Here is a 17,990-nt window from a genome sequence, read left to right on the forward strand (position 1 = left end):
CCCTCTTAGGAGCCTCAAGGACACTGTTACAGTGGGGTCACAGTGTAGACGGCAAGGTCAAATTCCTTGGTGAGTTTCAGTCGATGGTCAGGGATGGCCATATTCATCAGTGACTAGTTTATAAGATGCTGAAATAACATCCACAACCATGGAGCTCGGGTCTCTTCAGCTATCCCACTGCCTACTGCCTACACAGACAAATATTTTATGTTCCACCTAAGTTAGCATGTTAAACTCACTGCATTTGAATGGTTACAGCACTGTTCTAGAGTCACAAGGGCACAACAAGAATGGACACCAGCACACTGTTTTGCCCACCCTTTTTAATAACATCAATAACATAGGCAAGCCTGTCTAGACTTTTGATGATCCATGTACTCTCCTTAAAGCTCTATTTCAAGGTGCTTTCCATATTGTTGATTCCTTCTGTCACTCTCCTTTGCCCTTGAGGCAGGCGTTTCTGGAAATTTCCACTCAGCAGGATGTAGAGGAAAGGGTTGATGCTGCTGCCGGCATAGCTGAGACAGATGGAGAGGTAATAGCCCATAGAGAAAGCCAGCGTGGGCTGCTCTGTCTGTAAGTTCACCAGTTGTATCATGTGATAGGGGGCAGCACTCAGGATAAAGACCGCCACCAGCACCAGCACCGTCTTCGTCAGCTTCATCGCTCTCTGCCTTGGAACATTGGGATTGTAGCTGTAGCGGAAACATTTGGAGAGATAGGACACAAACAACCATAGAAATTATGGGACAACAATGTCCCAGAACTTTCTGGACAGTTCAGAATGGCTATGTAGTGAAACGTGAAGCTCATTTTTCTTCTTACTTATTTGGAGCGCTGTGAAAATACTCTTTTTCAGCCCTGTGAAAAATTGCCTGAATTTTCCAAAGCTGGAACATTTCGAGAAACAAAATAAATTACATAGCAGTGAATTATAATCCAAAGTATCAAATAAAGATATATGAATCTGTACTGATATAAATGATTGAATAACATGGGAGAGAAGCGACAAACCTTCTTTACAGAAAAATTCCAAATAATATATGTAGATACTCCCCTTTCCAGGAGACACAGCTTAATTCTCACCCTCCTTTCCCTCTTGAGGGTGGGCTATACTTAATGACTCGTTTCCAAATAATGGAATAGAGAAAGGGATAAGTAGTCATTTTGAAGTGAAGAAACCTCGTAAACACTACCTTAACCTTAGAGTCTCATTGTGATATGTTATCAGACAAACCGAGACTGGGGGACATTCTACAGGGTACCTGACCAGTACTCCTTAAGTACAGTACTTAAGACTACAAGGTTATGAAAAACAAGGAAAGAGTGAGAGAAACTGTCACAGACCAGAGGAGACTATGGCGATGTGTCAACTAAATGCAGTGTGGTCCCCTGGATTGAATCCTGGAGCAGAAAGAGGGCTTTAATGGAAAAACCAGTGAAATCCAATATAGGGTAGAGTTTAGTTAATAGTGGTGTACTAATGCCATTATCTTTGTTTTGACAAATGCAACACGGTAAGATGTTAATGGGGAAACTGGCGTGAGGAGTATATGGAAACTCTCTGTACTACTTATGCAAGTTTGATGTAAATTTAAAATTTTTCTAAAATAAAAAATTCTTAAATTTCCCAAATTTCATCATGTTATGTCATATTTAGACATTTACTAGAAATTTCTCTGGGACATGACAAGCAGATGAACAAGCCTGGGAAATGGCAGCTGAAAATCACTCTAAGATAATGATTCTTCTGCAGTTCATCAGAGTAGGCACCATCATTCCTCTAACTTATTGCATTTTTAGGGATAACTGGACCATATGAACTTTGTTTTATAAGATGCTCTTAGCATTTCTGAGAAAGGTGTTGGGAGCAAAGTGATCTGATTTGGAGAACTGTTTTAAACTGTTTTAAAAGGGTTCAAGCGTCCTCTCCAGCTGTCGATGTCGTAATATTCCATATGATTCCATTTCAACCTTCTCACCCGTGATACATTTAGAAGCTAATTTTTGTCTATAACTGTGGTTGCTTCTCTTTCCCATTCTAAATAGACCACTCTTTTTTTTAAAAAAATATAATAGTGTTTATTTATTTTTACTTGTTGACAGTTTGCTTTATTTATTTATTTATGGCTGTGTTGGGTCTTCGTTTCCATGCGAGGGCTTTCTCTAGTTGTGGCAAGCGGGGGCCACTCTTCATCGCGGTGCGCAGGCCTCTCACTATCGCGGCCTCTCTTGTTGCGGAGCACAGGCTCCAGACGCGCAGGCTCAGTAATTGTGGCTCACGGGCTCAGTTGCTCCGCGGCATATGGGATCTTCCCAGACCAGGGCTCGAACCCATGTCCCCTGCATTGGCAGGCAGATTCTCAACCACTGCGCCACCAGGGAAGCCCTAGACCACTCTTTAATAATGTAATAATTCCAAAGAATTTAAAGAAATCAGAAAAAATGTCATGGGCCAATAGAACACCTAAACCTTTGGTACCAGGGTTTGCCACAAATTTTGACTAATGGTGGTTACATTTTTCACATATTCTTTTTTTTTAAATCTTCACAGTGTTACATATGGTGTGTGGGGAAACCCCGCAATCTTGTCTTCTCAAAAAAATGCAGTAATTTATTCTAAAGACAAATTTTAATAATGATTTTTTAACCTAACATGTTGTATAATCACTGACTCATTTGAACAACCTGATATGTACAATTTCAAGTGGAAAATAATTTAGATTTATTCATATAGTTTTAGAGACAAGTATCATTAAAGGTCCTTCCTAACTTTATTGTCTTTAGGTAAGTCTTTGGTTTTATTTAGTCCTAATTAACCGTGTTCTAAGTATTCAAATATTAATGAGATCCTCCTCCCCACACTAAAAAAACCCCACAAAAATTAAAAGGTTATAAAATATACACAACATCTAGGATATTTACATATGTACACAACTCTGCAAAATGTACAAATAAAACATTTAAATAACAATGCTGATGACAAATACAAAATTATTCTTTAAACAGAGTCTTGAGTTCTGTTTACATTTTTATGAAACCATCACATCAGTGATTACAATATTTATCACTGAGAGATCCTCAAATAGCTGCTTCAGAACATGACTTATTTTCAGAAAATGCCTTATATAGACATTAATGCCCATATGTCTGAGCTTGGCATGTTTCAAGTGACTAATGCTTAAGCTTCTATTGTAGACATCTTAGATCTCTGAATTGTTCTTTTAACAAATAAAACAAAATAAGGCATACACTTACCATCTGGCAACCTTATTCTGTTGATACATCTCCCAGGTATAGCATAAAATTAAAATATAGCACACCAAAATCAAGGGCAAAGGGAAAAAGAAAGTTGTTATCGTCAAATACAGAGTATACTTGTAAAATGAGAGAGAAGACATGACTGTTACATTCACAACGCTAGGGACTTCTACAGTTTATGATTCTGTGATTTTTCAGGGCCCAGAATAAAAGTGCTTGGGGGAAAAGTTAAGGCTCTCTGGGTACTTTCACATACAGAAGGTCTGCTTTTCATTATTCATAGACAACGACTCTTCTCTAGCCAGCTCTTCTCAGTAGCCAATGCTACTGAGTACTGCAGAGTGGGTGAAGGTGCGTATTATCATTATATTTAGTGTTATTAACAACAACAGGCAACAGGTGGCATTTGTTATGTAGTAGGCACTATTGAGGGTGCTCTACATATTTTAACCCATTGAATCTGTGCATCCCCAGGAGTACAATGCCATTAGCATCTTCATGTTACGGAGGAGAAAACTAAGGCACAGAGGGGTTGAGCGGCTTGCCCAAGGTTACTCAGCTAGTAGGTGGCAGAGGTGAGATTTGAACCCAGATACTCAGGCCAGCTCCAGAGCTCACGCTTGTAACTGAGACTCCAGATGGTCTCTCAAAGGGCACAGAAGAGGACCTGTTGTCAAATCAGCCGGTCATTTTCTCAGTGCTCCACCGGGGGGAACCCTTGGGTGGGCCAACTCTGTTTCTGCCCAGACACCGGGTATCCTCCTTCCGGGGCAAAACCCTTGTGTGGAAGAAGGCAGCTGGCATTGGGTGGGTGTGGACTGGGTGGCAGAGAGCGCTCCGGAGCCAGAGGGCCTCTGAACGTAGCACACTAGTCCCATCTCCGTTCACCGTAAGGACTTAATTCTGGCAGGAACAACAGAGGCCAGAACCTCAGAATATCCCTTACCATAACCAACCGAAAAGAGCAGAAACAGCTGTCGCTGCAATATAGTCTCTGCTTATGTGACACAGGCCAAAGTCATGTAGTCATATAGTGAGCTTCAGGTCCTGCTCTCCTTTCAGACTGGGTGCGGCCGGGTTAATTTATCAGCCCGCGGTGATTAACTATCATTTCACCTTTAGATGAGCTGACACTTTCTGTCTGTGAGTGGAGCCACTGCTGTTGTGAGAAATAACGAATAAACAATCATGGTATCGACGTTGCACTCCTCTGGAGATTTTTTTGTTGCTGGATTCATAGCCTTGCTGGGCCTCTACCTCCATCCCTCTCAGACTGTGTCTATGTGATGCAGAAATGACTCATCTATTTGACAAGTGGTAGACTGGGAAAAAGGGATCTGCCAGACTGACTTGCCATAATGTATGTAAAAAGCACCTAGCACAGTACCTGGCCCTTAGCAGGTGATGGAAAAATCTTAGTCAGAGATTCTAATGCTGTGTTCAAAATTTCAATCAGAAAAATTTCGACTTAATTTTTCTTTTCAAATTAAAATGTAATAAATGACTGTGTTGGTTGCTGTATTAGTTTCCTAGAGCTGCTGTAACAAATTACCACACACTGGATGGCTTAAAACAACAGAAATTTACTGTCTCACAGTTCTGGAAGCTGGAAGTCTGAAATCAAGGTGTTGGCAGGGTTGGTTCCTTTTTGGGGTTTTGGGGAGGGAGTATGGGCTCCAGGACTTTTCTCCTAGCCTCTGGTGGCTTCTGGCAATCCTTGGTGTTCCTTGGCTTATAGACACGTCACTCCAGTCTTTGCCTCTCTCTTCACATGCATCCTCTCTTTGTCTCTTCAAATCTCCCTCTCCTTATCAGGAACCAATCATCGGATTTAGGGCCCACCCTAATCCAGTAAGACCTCTTCTCAACTTGATTATATCTGCAAAGACTATTTGTAAATGAGATCGTATTCACAAGCATTGAGAGTTAGACCTTGGATATATCTTTTCGAGGGACGCGACTCAACTAAACTCCAGCTGCATATTGATAAGGTGTGAGTCTCATAACTCCTAGACCCTTTTGGAAAGTCTGCCCCTCCCTTGGTTGCTGTGCTCCTAGTGAATCTGGCTGCCATGGATCTTTAAAATCCACATTTAAATATATTTGCACCCACTGAGGTTACATGATTAAACTCAGAATCTTCTTTGAAAGGTTACCCTCTCCTTAAAATCAAACTATCAACTTGCTGGTGGGAAGCAGAGAACTAAGTGGGGAGACCGGCCCGAAGAGGATCCCCAAGGACACTCTTCGCGGTTGCTCACGTGTTGACAAGGAGGATGAAGCACGTCAAGATTTAATTCAAGTCTATTCTTCTTCAGTTTTAACAACCTACCAGAGTACATCGTCAGGGGATGTTAAATCAAAGCACAACTCTCAACGCTGTCATTAAATCTGATGACCTTCGAGTAGACCCAGTCAGGCAACGCAAGAATAAAGGAAGCTGCCCAAAGGCCCAGATTGATGCAGCTTGTCTTGTACCTTGTTCTCCAACTCGTCAGTCTCGGTTGGACGAGAGCCAAGTACCTGCAAAGCCGGTTAAGAAGGGTTTGGGAACAATCAATAAAAGCACTGAGCTCCAAGGATGAAAGGTTCATGACCAGAGTAAATTATTAGTATTATTATCCTCCCTGAAGCACACCGCTATCAGGGTGAAAGAAAGTTATATTTTTTAAGAGCTGGCTGGTACCTGTAGAGAAAACAATTCTTGACCCCGTAAGTCTGAATAAACCACTCACTGATACACAGCTGTCACTTACATGAAGACCCTGAAAATGGTAAGATTCTGCTGTGCAAACTTTTTCTTTACAGAGGTGCTTCCCTTGCACAAGAGGCTCTGGAAAACTTTGTCTCTGAATGGGGATTTCCTCCAGGAAGGCAGGACAGGAGGGAGGGTGTACCAATGTGGGACAGGAGGGACAGTGGCTGATGTAGGACAGGAAGGAGGAAAGTGTGTTGGCTGGTGGGAGAATCCCCAGCAGCATGAGATTCAGGCACCTGGGACAGACGTCTTGCTCACATGGCTTTAGAGTTAGTTCCCCAGGCTCTTGGGGGCTTAGTTCACAGAAATCACAGTGAGAATTAACAAACGTGACTAGCAGACAATACAAATTCCTCAGGAAACGTAGGCTGGAGGGGGGTTGTGGACTAATTTCATGGGGAAGGGGTTCTCTCTTTTCTTTTTTTCTATTTTGATCCAGAAAAAAGGATAATCATTAATCAACCTTGAAATCCTGATATATCAAACATATTTGGTCCTCCAGCAAATCCAAGAATAATTTTTCAGACACAGCTGAAAGCTAAAACATGAAAAAGAGAGCTCAGATCCAGAGGAGGTATTTGAGAAAGCACAGTTTTGCTGGCAGTCAGGGGTGTAGGAAAGCAGCATTAGTAGACATTAAACAAATGTCAAATGTGGTCAATGGTCCTTTAATTTTCTCCAAGATTTTGTAGAGCTACTTAAGGAAGATTTATGAAAATGGAAAATTCTCCGTCTCCTTGTTCTTTCAATTTTGCACAAGAGGTAGGACGTTTTGCACTCACTTAGGGGACCCCTTGCCATGCAGGGACAGGCTTGTGACCCCGGGTGCCTCAGCCACCCCTCCTTCCCCACACTGCACCTGCGTTACCTGTCGCCAAGGAGGGAAAGCTCCCTTCCCTTCCTGCTGAGGAAGGGAATGAAGTAGTGATTGTACAGCAACCCTGCCATCATTCTGTCTGGGATTAAAGATGATGGAGTCATGGCATCAATCGGTTAGGGAATCTTCTCTCATCATCTCCCCAACTGAAAACCCTTCAATGGCCTTTCTTTGTCTTTTAGATAAAATTCAGAATTCTCACCATGACCCTTGATGTCTTTCTCCCTCCGGCCCTCCCTGTCACTCAGGCTGAAGTTTGTGCCAGTCTCTCCCTGGCCTTCCTTCAAACTCTGTCTCTTTCAGCGTCAGGTACATGCTGTTCTACCCGCCTGGCAGGACGTGCCTCTCCTTCCTCCTGCTTCTACTCTGAGTCCCCATTTAGGTCTCCCTCTCAGAGAAGCTTCCCCTGACCACTCGCTCTATACGAGGGCCCATGACTATAAATGCGGATTGTGGGGCAACTCTACTTTTCCTTCTAGTAGGTATCATTGTGTGGAAATACACATTTACCCGTGTGTAATGTCTGTCTACACCTCTGGAATGGAAGCCCCATGAAGGCAGGAGCCTTGGCTATTAGTTTAATGCTGCTGTACCTCCTGTGTCTGGCATCGTTCCTGTCATACGGTCTGTGCTCAGTAAATATTTGGTAAATGAATGAATGGGGAATTTTGGCTCCTACTTACTGACTTTGTTGTTGTTCTAGAAAATTTACTAAAGAAAGTAACCACTAATGAAAGTCTAGGTAGCTTTCACCTAGAGGCAAATATTTTTCATATTTTGGATGTTTATAGAATTTTTTGGTATTGCTTTAAAGGTAGGAGCCCTCTCTTAAAATATTCCACACACTTGCAGTTATTAATTAATCAGAGAAAGAAAAATGAAAGAGTTATGGGAAACACTTGAGTTTTATGATCCATTAAATTGACAATTCAAATAAATGTATAAACAATAAGGCATACTGGTGGCACTGACATTAAGTGCTGGCATTACAGAGAAAACTTCATTTCTGTTTTACAGAATTATAGATTTTGTTGAATTTTTGTGAATTTAGTAGAGTTAGAACTGCAAGAAATGCCAGGGGCTGGGGGAAAGGTTCAGTTTTACAAAATCTTTATTTGTCTCTGGCCACGTGATCCTCTAAAGTGAGGGCAGGGAGAAGGATAAAGGCCTGAATGTCTTAATTTGAAAGTAAAATTTTAGCATTCTGTGTCCATAAGATTAAAAGAAAAATACACACTATTCAGTTGTGTAAGATACACACACACACACACACACACACACTCAGAAAAAACCTGTGAACATTAGGAAATGTTCTGTGGTCTGTTCTAAGGCAGACAATGTGCTTTCACTTTATTTGCAGTAAGAGGTTTACCGAAGGGGTACAGTTTCCCCTCTTTAAAGAAAAAGCCGATACTCTCCTGCCTTCGTGGTATGTACATGGTATGAAGAAGCTTTTCTCCTTCTGAGAATGGGATCACGATGGTGAGGACTATACTTTAGGTTGCTTTTCTGCAGCGGTTCCTGCCCCGCGCAGGGCTCTGGTGTTGGAACCCTGGCAAGCTCACCAGGCTTTACTCCACACACCATCAGCATTGGTGGCATCAGCTGAACTAACCAGATCGACCTACCCGGCACGCAGATTAAAAAATGTGAAGCTAAGTATAAGTTGAGAAGTATACATATTTTGATAATACTTTTGTAGAAAAGCAGCAGGATATAAAAACTGCATTAAACGTTACCATCATTATTCACGTCTGAATAATAATGATCCAGGGAAGGATGTGTATGGACCCCGCTATTCCTTTGTTTATCCATCTGAAGAACTGCTCATCCCTTCCCGACCCCAAAGGCCCACTTGGAAGGGTAAGAGAGGCAGAGCTCAGGAAAGAGTCCTTGATGGACTCAGGGAAATTTAACACAGCCCTCAAGACTGACATTCACTCATTCATTCATCAGTAGTTTTTGAGCACCCGTGTGCCAGGCACTGTTACACAGACACTAGTGAGGTGACCAAAGACCCTGCCTTTGTGGAGTTTACATTTGATGATCAGGGAAGGCTAGACAAAAACAACACACATGCATATCTTTGTACACGAAATAGATTAACATATGTAATATATTCGAAGCAAGGGAGAAAGAAAAAGTAGATCAGAGCAAGGGGGACCAAGTGTGCTGGGTTGGGCTTGGGGTGGGAAAAAGGTGGATAGAGATTTCAAGTGGGTTGCTCTGTTGTGCTTTCTACTGTTGTCTTCAGGGCTTGTTTCTGTTTGGGGAATGCTGCTAAGAGCTGGTGTGGAGGTCCTGCCATCTGGGTGATGCAGGGCACATCCTAGCTTGCATGCTTCCTAAAGAAACCAGGTGGTGAGGTAGTTGCCAGCTACCTGCCATCTCCAGAGCTGGACAGCCTGCCTCTGAACTGGGCTCCATCACTCACTGGCTCCACAGGCTCTGGCCATCACCATTATCTCCTTGAATAACATTAGCTTACATGGGTGGAGAATCTGGCTTTGGCATGTTCTGGGATACGGTCCAACAAAGTTCTAACGATGTAAATGGCAGTATTTGCATTAACCAATCATAATGATGAGTATAAAGGATGGTCCTCCTGGTATTCTGACTTCTCTTCATAGCTGTTTAAGAGCCCACTACTCCACTGATTCCTTTAAGCTGCTAGGTGATAACAAGGGTGTGTGAGACATTGAACTTACCAGAAAGAGCCCTAGACAAGGAGTGAGGAGACCTACTCCAGTTCTCAGCTCTGCCACTGACTCTCTATGTGCCTTTAGCAAACCCCCTCGCTTCTCAGGACCTCTGCTTCCTTCTTGCAAGAATGATGGGTGGTGGTGGGGCATTCATTCTGGTCTCCAATATTTCATGATTTTATGGTCTTTTTTTTTTTACATCTTTATTGGAGTATAATTGCTTTACAATGGTGTGTTAGTTTCTGCTTTATAACAAAGTGAATCAGTTATACATATACATATGTTCCCATATCTCTTCCCTCTTGCGTCTCCCTCCCTCCCACCCTCCCTATCCCACCCCTCCAGGCGGTCTATGGTCTTTTTTTTTCTTGCAGTCAACTGTAAATAAAACTGAGATATAAAAAATGATTGGGAAAAAGGAGATGTTTAGTGTTTTAAGTTTTCCATGAAAAAATTGACCTCTGTGAAAGTTGGAAAAATATTACCTGATCTGTCCTACAATGAAACAAACAAAGGAAGAGGAACTTTGCTATTACAAACCAGCACTGATGTTGCTTAAGTTGGGATGACCTTGGGGAAGCACAGGCATCTCTGAATTATGTTAATATATTTCATAGTCTCTTCACTTACCTGTCCACACTCATTACAGTCATGATGGCACTACAGGCAAACTGGTTGCAGGTATCCAGGGATGTGATGTTGGTGCAGAGAGGCCCTCCAAACACCCACTCTCCTCCCCGGGCCCACTGGTGAATAATAAAAGGCATTCCCATGATGTGGACCAGATCAGCCACAGCCAGGTTGCAGATATAAATGTCAGGAATTGTTTTTTTTCCTGGACCTGAAAGAAATGGAGGGAAACCCGAGGATTGACATTGAAAGTACACGCCTTTAATTTATGCCATCTCTTACAGATTTTCAATTGCTAACATTATTTTAAAAGTTAAAAGGAAACCGTCACAACTGCACATATGAATGCTTGTGTATATTCAGACGTTTTGAACTATTTGATAACTAACTGCAGTGGTTTAAAAATATGTCCACAACTTCTTTGATATTGCTTTCAAGAGCGGGGGCCTAGGGCTTCCCTGGTGGCGCAGCGGTTGAGAGTCCGCCTGCCGATGCAGGGGACACGGATTTGTGCTCCGGTCCGGGAAGATCCCACATGCCGCGGAGCAGCTGGGCCCGTGAGCCATGGCCGCTGAGCCTGCGCGTCCCGAGCCTGTGCTCCGCAACAGGAGAGGCCACAACAGTGATAGGCCCGTGTACTGCAAAAAAAAAAAAAAAAAAAAAGAGCGGGGGCCTAATTCCCTCCCTTTGAGTGTGGGTTGAACTTAGTAACTCACTACTAACAAATAGGATGTGGTGGAATTGACAGTGTGACATTCACAATTTGGACATAAAGGAATGGTGGAGTTTTCTCCTTGCTCTCTCATGTATCACTTTCTCCGGGGGAAGCCAGGTGCCATCTTGTGAGGTTACTCAACAGCACCGTGAAGAGGTCCATGTGGAAAGGAACTGAGGCCTCCTGCCAACAACCAGTACCAACCTGCCAGACCTGTGAGTGAGCTCCCTTGCAGTAGATGCTCCAGACCTAGCCAAGCCTTTAGATAGTCCTCTAAAGATGGACAGACAGCTTGACTGCAACCTTTTGAGAGACCCTGAGCCAGAACAACCCAGCTAAGCTGCTCTTGGATTCCTGACCCTCAAAACTGTGTGAGAGGGACTTCCCTGGTGGCACAGTGGTTGGGAGTCCACCTACCAATGCAGGGGACACGGGTTCGAGCCCTGGTCCAGGAAGATCCTACATGCCGCAGAGCAGCTGAGCCCGTGCACCACAACTACTGAGCCTGCACACCTGGAGCCTGTGCACCGCAACAAAGGGGGGCCGCCACGATGAGAGGCCCGTGCACCGCAGCGAAGAGTGGCCTCACTCGCTGCAACTGGGGAGGGCCCGCGTGCCGCAGCGAAGACCCAATGCAGCCAAAAATAAATAAATAAAAATTAAAAAAACAAACAAAAAACTGTGTGAGATAACAAATGTTGATTGTTTTAAGTCACTAAGTTCTGAAGTAATTTCTACATAGCAACAAATTATACCAACTCTAAACTCACTCAGGCAAAAGACTTTGTCTTTACCTAGCCCTAGCACCAAATATAGCTGAATAGGGAAAATAAATGTTTCCATCTTGCAATGTTTTTTTTCCCCCACTGAAGCTGTAAGTTCAAATCCTAACTGAGGCCATTGTTAAAACAATTTTCGACCATTACTTAGAAATATTCCAATAAAATTTAACTCAATAGAAAAGACTATTAATTAAGACCCTGAAATCCAGAGTGTGGAGTAGAAATCTGAAACGAGTGAATTGGTGGAGGGCACTGAGAAACATCTCCTGTCAAATGTTGGGGGAAGTGAAGGCAAAATAATTTTCTGAGAGCAGAAACTGAATTTAAAATTCAGTTACTCCCTATCTTCAAAGAGTTGGGGCATTCAGTAATAAACAGGTATCATCTTTATCTGGGAGATGCTATTTATTAATTCAACAAACATTTTATTGAGCACCAATTATATGTCAGGCATAATATTGTGCTTTGGGCTGCAAAGCTAAATCACCTAGAAAGTCTAACATCAAGGAGCTTATAGTCTAGATGTGTAATAAATGATCACATTATAACGTGATGAAAGAAAGCTAGAGAAAGCACAAAGAGCGCATACAAATGGGCCTCTACCCCCTCCTCTGGGGGCAGTCGAGGCAGATTTCTTGGCAGAAGTGACATCTGTATTGAGGACAGATAAGAATTTAAGTAGCACATAAGACTTAGCCCTAAGATTGTGCCACAATTATTAGTTCACCCTGGATCCAGGTCTATTGCTCTGTTGTTTGGAAGCTAGTGTGTGTCTTCATTATTCAGGGACTGCAAATTCTACAGCCTGTGAACTTAATATTTAAGGCATCAAAGGCTCATGTGAGGCGTCAGTCAGGGCCAGGATATTTTACCCAGGCCATGGCAGCACACACTAGATGGGGGAGTTACTGTTGTGAGTCCTTATTCAGCAACCACACTTTGGGCATTGTTGATGCCACTAATACAGCAGGTTGGTTCCTTGTCCCCAGGACGTTGGTGGCTCATATCAGAAAGACCAAGAAGGAGAAGAGACTTGAGAAAAAAAACATGTCAACCAAAAGAGATGCTAAATGACTGTCCTTGGTCTCTAATCCTCGTCCTCACCAGACCATTGGGAGTAGGAGATGGAGAGGGCTCAGGGGAGAGGAACTGATATTAGAGGTCAGCTGGAAGGAGTTCCACGCTAAAAAACAAAAACAGAAGCAAAGGGACTTCCCTGGTGGTGCAGTGGTTAAGAATCCGCCTGCCAATGCAGGGGACACAGGTTCGAGCCCTGGTCCGGGAAGATCCCACATGCCGTGAAACAACTAAGTCCGTGCGCCACAACTACTGAGCCCGTGAGCCACAACTACCAAAGCCTGTGTGCCTAGAGCCCATGCTCCACAACAAGAGAAGCCACTGCAATGAGAAACCCGCTCACTGCAATGAAGAGTAACCCCTGTTCACCAGAGCTAGAGAAAGCCAGTGCATGACAACAAAGACCCAGCACAACCAAAAATAAATAAATAAAAATAAATTAAAAAACACAAAGCAAAAACACAATAATAAAAAACCCTATAAATCTTTGCCTATTAAGTAGATGTTATTTCCATTTGAATTGGGGTATAAACCACAAGTGGTTGCTTAGGTCCTAACTGCAGCAATTAGATCCATGGCCCTTGCTCTCCTCCAGGTAGGCACCCATCATTTACTGATAATGAATTATGGAAATTCCTTTGTTGAGGACAGTGCATGCCATTAACTGGAAATACAAAAGAATAAAATAAAAGTGTTTCTACATGATACTCTGTATAGCAAAAGAGAATTCTGAAGCCAATGATATATTTATCTGGGCATAAGGTACTAGGGTAATAAAACTAACACATTATATTTATTATTACTTTTTTAAACTGAAAGTGACTGCATAGAAATTAAAAATAATTAAATAGAAATGGTAAAATTTCTAACTATACCACTTGCATTCTTTTCTTAGGTCTAATTTATCTTCAGATTTCATGTTGCCAGACTTCATTAGATTTCTGTCTCTCATGAACCAAACACTAAAAAAAATATGTAAATCAGTGATCATTTCAGCTAACGTGTTTTTCATATGGTTAATATGGCCATATCTAAATGCTATGATAAATTAAGGTATACCACAATCCCATACAATAAATGATAGAGTTGTTACAAATCATACTTTGGAAGAATATTTAATCAAATGGGAAAGTACTTATTAAGTAAAAAAAAAAAAAATCAACTATGTACGTAGTATGACCCCAAATTTATTTAGACATTTGTCTAAAAACATGCTGAAATAATATGTCACAGTAATCCCAGTGATTATCCACTTGGTAGTAGTAGTATGACTGATTGTGACTTTATTCTTTGTATTTTTTAATGTTTAAAAAGATTCTATTAAAAACATGTTTACCTTTTGCAATCAGAAACAGCGATATATGCAATGGGTTAAATAAAACTAAAAATATATATATAACCCCACACAAGCAGGATGATTCCTTGCTGATCAGCCTACTCTCAAGCCCACTTTTCACCCTTCTGCACTTTGTTCCTAGGTCTTCTTGCCAACTGGCTTTTGTTTTGTTTTGGCCAATAGGAAGCACTATTGGAGGGAAATTGGAGGGTAAGATGAGAGAAGAGGCCAGGGTATTTCCTTCCCCTCTCTGCTGTTGGCATCTCTGGCGGTGGCTGCATCCCACCCATGGCTCCACCTTCCTCCTGCAGTTCCCGCTCCATGGTCCCAGATCCCACTGTGGCTACAGCTCCCACCAGGCAGCCCAAACTTCCAAGATCTGTAAAACCACTTTTTTTCCCTCCATTCAGCTCAGGGCCAGGAGAAGGGTGGTGGTGTTGGGGCAGAGAATGGTGGTAGGACATGGTAGTACCTTCCTAATTTTGTTTATCTCTGGGTTGCCTCATGAGTCCTTGTTTGGCATTTAACTCTAGTTAAATTATATTCCTATTGTGAGTGTAAAAATTAATAAACAGAAACCTCAATTAAAATGGAGTCAGGAGGCCAGAAGCGGGGAGCTCTCATGCCCTATGATAGCAGAGATCAACAGAAGACAGACTTCTTGCCTGGCAGGAGCTTAGCCAATGAGAGACTGTCACCACTCAGCCAGTGACAAGCCACTATATTTTGAACTCTCAATTTCTCCAATGGACTCTGTTTACTACAGCCCTCTCAACTTCTTTTTCCCCCTCTGTAAAAGAATCCTCCTCTCTCTGTTGGTTGGCACTTGCATGTGGCTTGCCATAGTTGCAGATCCCCAATTGCAATACTTTGCTGATCTTGAGTAAACTAATTTATGCTTCAGAAATAACTGGTAGTTCATTTGTTTAAGGTCAGCATGAGGCAACACCAATGGATTAGTAGTGATTTCATAAAGCACTGTGCTGAGAAGTATTGTGAGTCATCACACAGGCGCTACTAAAGGACAGATCTGTGTGATTAGACATGACTGCCAAGGGTGGGAGAGTTTAGAGTAGAGTGACGTATTTGCCAACCCTGCTCTAGATACACAGTGTAAGATATATAAAGAGAACCTAATTGGAAATTCTAGTTTCATTTCTGTGCCCTCACTTATTGTGTCCTTGGGGAAGACATTCAACCCCTTTCTACTCCAGAGCTGTCTTGGTGCATTGGACCATAGCAACAAGGGTCTCCAATCAACTTTCCAGTTCATTTGAACAGATGTGACTGGGAGGTTTTGTAGCATCTAAAGCATAGGGTATGTGTACAGCAAGGGTGTGGGTCAACTCCAACTCCAGCTGGCACCCTGAGAATGGTATAGGGCTGGGTCAGAGGGAGCACTAAGCTGACTAGGAAAAAAGAAGAGGCCTTGTTCTAAGCATTTCCCATCTCTGTCTTAGCAACTGGTATTCCATCATTAGACCATTAGTATTCCTTCAGGAACACTCACTCTTCTTCCTGTAATCTCTGTATAAAATGTAGACACCATGGGGAGGGGTTAAAAAATAAGATGTTTCAGTAATTCATGATTTAGTGTAAATTAGTTGCCTTGACAGCCAGTTGAGGGCAGGGAATGAAAGAATGGGAACGTTTTGTTTATAGGGAGACAAGGCATCCTTTAGAGAGCCTCTGCCCACTCAAAGCCGTCTGTCAGTAGACAGGAGAAAGATATGTCCAAAACATGGGGGTGGGGGACTGACGGAGAGAAACATCATCGCCTTTATTGAAGGAGTTTCCCAGGACCCACTGTGGCCATGGACAATAGTTGAGTAATGGGGCTGAGTTCATAAGTCTCTCTCCCAAGAGCAAAAGGGGAAAATTTTACATTTTAATTGGCCCAGTTTTCCTCCTACATTTTAAAATCTGGCTTCCTTTAGACCTGCTGTGAATTTAAAGTATGACTGAGTAGTAATATCTGGCTTCACTACTTTATAGTCACCCTCCTAATGCACAAATCGATTCTTAAAAAAAAAAAAAGTCACATAGGACACCTTATTCTGGAAGCTCCACCTTCCGTAAATCTATTCTTTCATACATTTTTGTAGTCTTCCTTTGGCAAAGTCAGAAGTTAGTTCATTTCTTGCTTTCCAGCATCACTAATGATCTTACTATTGTTCTATTCATTCTCTTTTGATACAAGTATTTATCATAAATGGGAAAGTCCTAAATCTTCTTTAAATGCATCTAGTTCTCCTTATTTCCGCCTGCTGATGCAGGGGACACGGGTTCGTGCCCCAGTCCGGAACATCCCACATGCCGTGGAGCGGCTGGGCCTGTGAGCCATGGCCGCTGAGCCTGCGGGTCCGGAGCCTGCGTGTCTGGAGCCTGCGCTCCGCAACGGCAGACGCCACGACAGTGAGAGGTCCGCGTACCGCAAAAAAAAAAAAAAAAAAAAAAAAAAAAGTCTTAAACTGAAAATAATAAAAATGCCCATTAACAATGGGATGGATAACTAGACTGTGATATATTGATACAATGAAATACTGCACAGCACTAGAAGAGAATAGACTATAAAGACACACAGTAACATGGATGAATCTGATAACTTAAGGTTGGGCAAAAAGCAAAAGTTCATGAAGTATGATTCCATTTAGAAAGAATTTTAAAACACAGGCAAAACTAATCTATGTTATTAGGGATACATATAATAATGATAAAAATATAAAGAAAAACAAAGAATTGATAACTGGAAACGTCAGACTGATGGTCACCTCTAAACAGAGGGTTCTGCGGATGGCTCTGCAGGTTATATTAATAGAAAAATAGCTTTTAAAAAGCAGTCTAGGGCTTCCCTGGTGGCGCAGTTGTTGGGAGTCCGCCTGCCGATGCAGGGGACGTGGGTTTGTGCCCCGGTCCAGGAGGATCCCACATGCGGTGCAGCGGCTAGGCCCGTGAGCCATGGCCGCTGAGCCTACGCGTCCGGAACATGTGCTCCGCAATGGGAGAGGCCACAACAGTGAGAGGACTGCGTACCGCAAAAAAAAAACAAAAAAAAAAAAACAAAAAAAAAAGCAGTCTAATACAATTTTATGAATGGTGTGTGTGAGACTAATTATGATGAGCTCAGGTGTGTGTACTGTAAAGCAGGACATTGCTACTTGAATAAGCAAAATTGCATCTAAATGACAATCCACACAATGAATAGCTAGTGGCCATAAAACATCTTCCCTAATCTTAAAAGTAAATAAATAAATAAACAAATAAATAAATAGTCTAACATCTGACCATGCGGTTTCAAGGCAATAATCTAAATTTCTGCTCTTTCTTTTTTATTAATACTTATCTTCCTCTTAATTTTCTGTTCTCTTTTACTTTTCTATTCAGTTACTTCAAACCTTAAAAATCAGCTAATATAAATGTTAACTTTGTGTTTTTGTTATGCTGAAATTTGATGCCAAAATGTATGTAAAAAATTAGCAAGAGAGTTATTTTCAGGCAAAACAGCTATACGTGACTGACGGGTTGAACTCACTGAAGAATTTCATACAGAAAAACAATTACAGTCAGTGACCTCATGTTGTTTTTTTTATTTTTGAATTTTATTTTATTTAGTTTTTTATACAGCAGGTTCTTATTAGTTATCCATTTAATACATATTAGTGTATATATGTCAATCCCAGTCTCCCAATTCATCCCACCTCATGTTGTTTTATAAAAAACAAACGCGGCTATTTGAAAAAGTCAAGATGATTAGTTTATTTCAGTCTTCATTCTGTTATTTAGATCATGAAAAACCATGATGTTTAAGACTAATTTGGGGGGATACACAAAATCTAGTATTCAAGAGGTGAA

General features: G+C 41.9%; 1 protein-coding gene across 1 annotated transcript; it reads right to left on the reverse strand.

Annotated features, from left to right (window-relative positions):
• Window positions 1-391: 391 nt before the first annotated feature.
• Window positions 392-14,602, reverse strand: MCHR2 (melanin concentrating hormone receptor 2; the record flags this gene model as incomplete). Its single annotated transcript, XM_082668697.1, is given in 6 exon segments — window positions 392-695; window positions 3,259-3,377; window positions 5,602-5,627; window positions 5,630-5,784; window positions 10,229-10,439; window positions 14,425-14,602. Coding segments are annotated over 6 exon segments (993 nt in total).
• Window positions 14,603-17,990: the final 3,388 nt, after the last annotated feature.

Source organism: Grampus griseus, assembly GCF_964374135.1.
Source record: "Grampus griseus genome assembly, chromosome: 13".
NCBI classification, from domain to species: domain Eukaryota; kingdom Metazoa; phylum Chordata; class Mammalia; order Artiodactyla; family Delphinidae; genus Grampus; species Grampus griseus.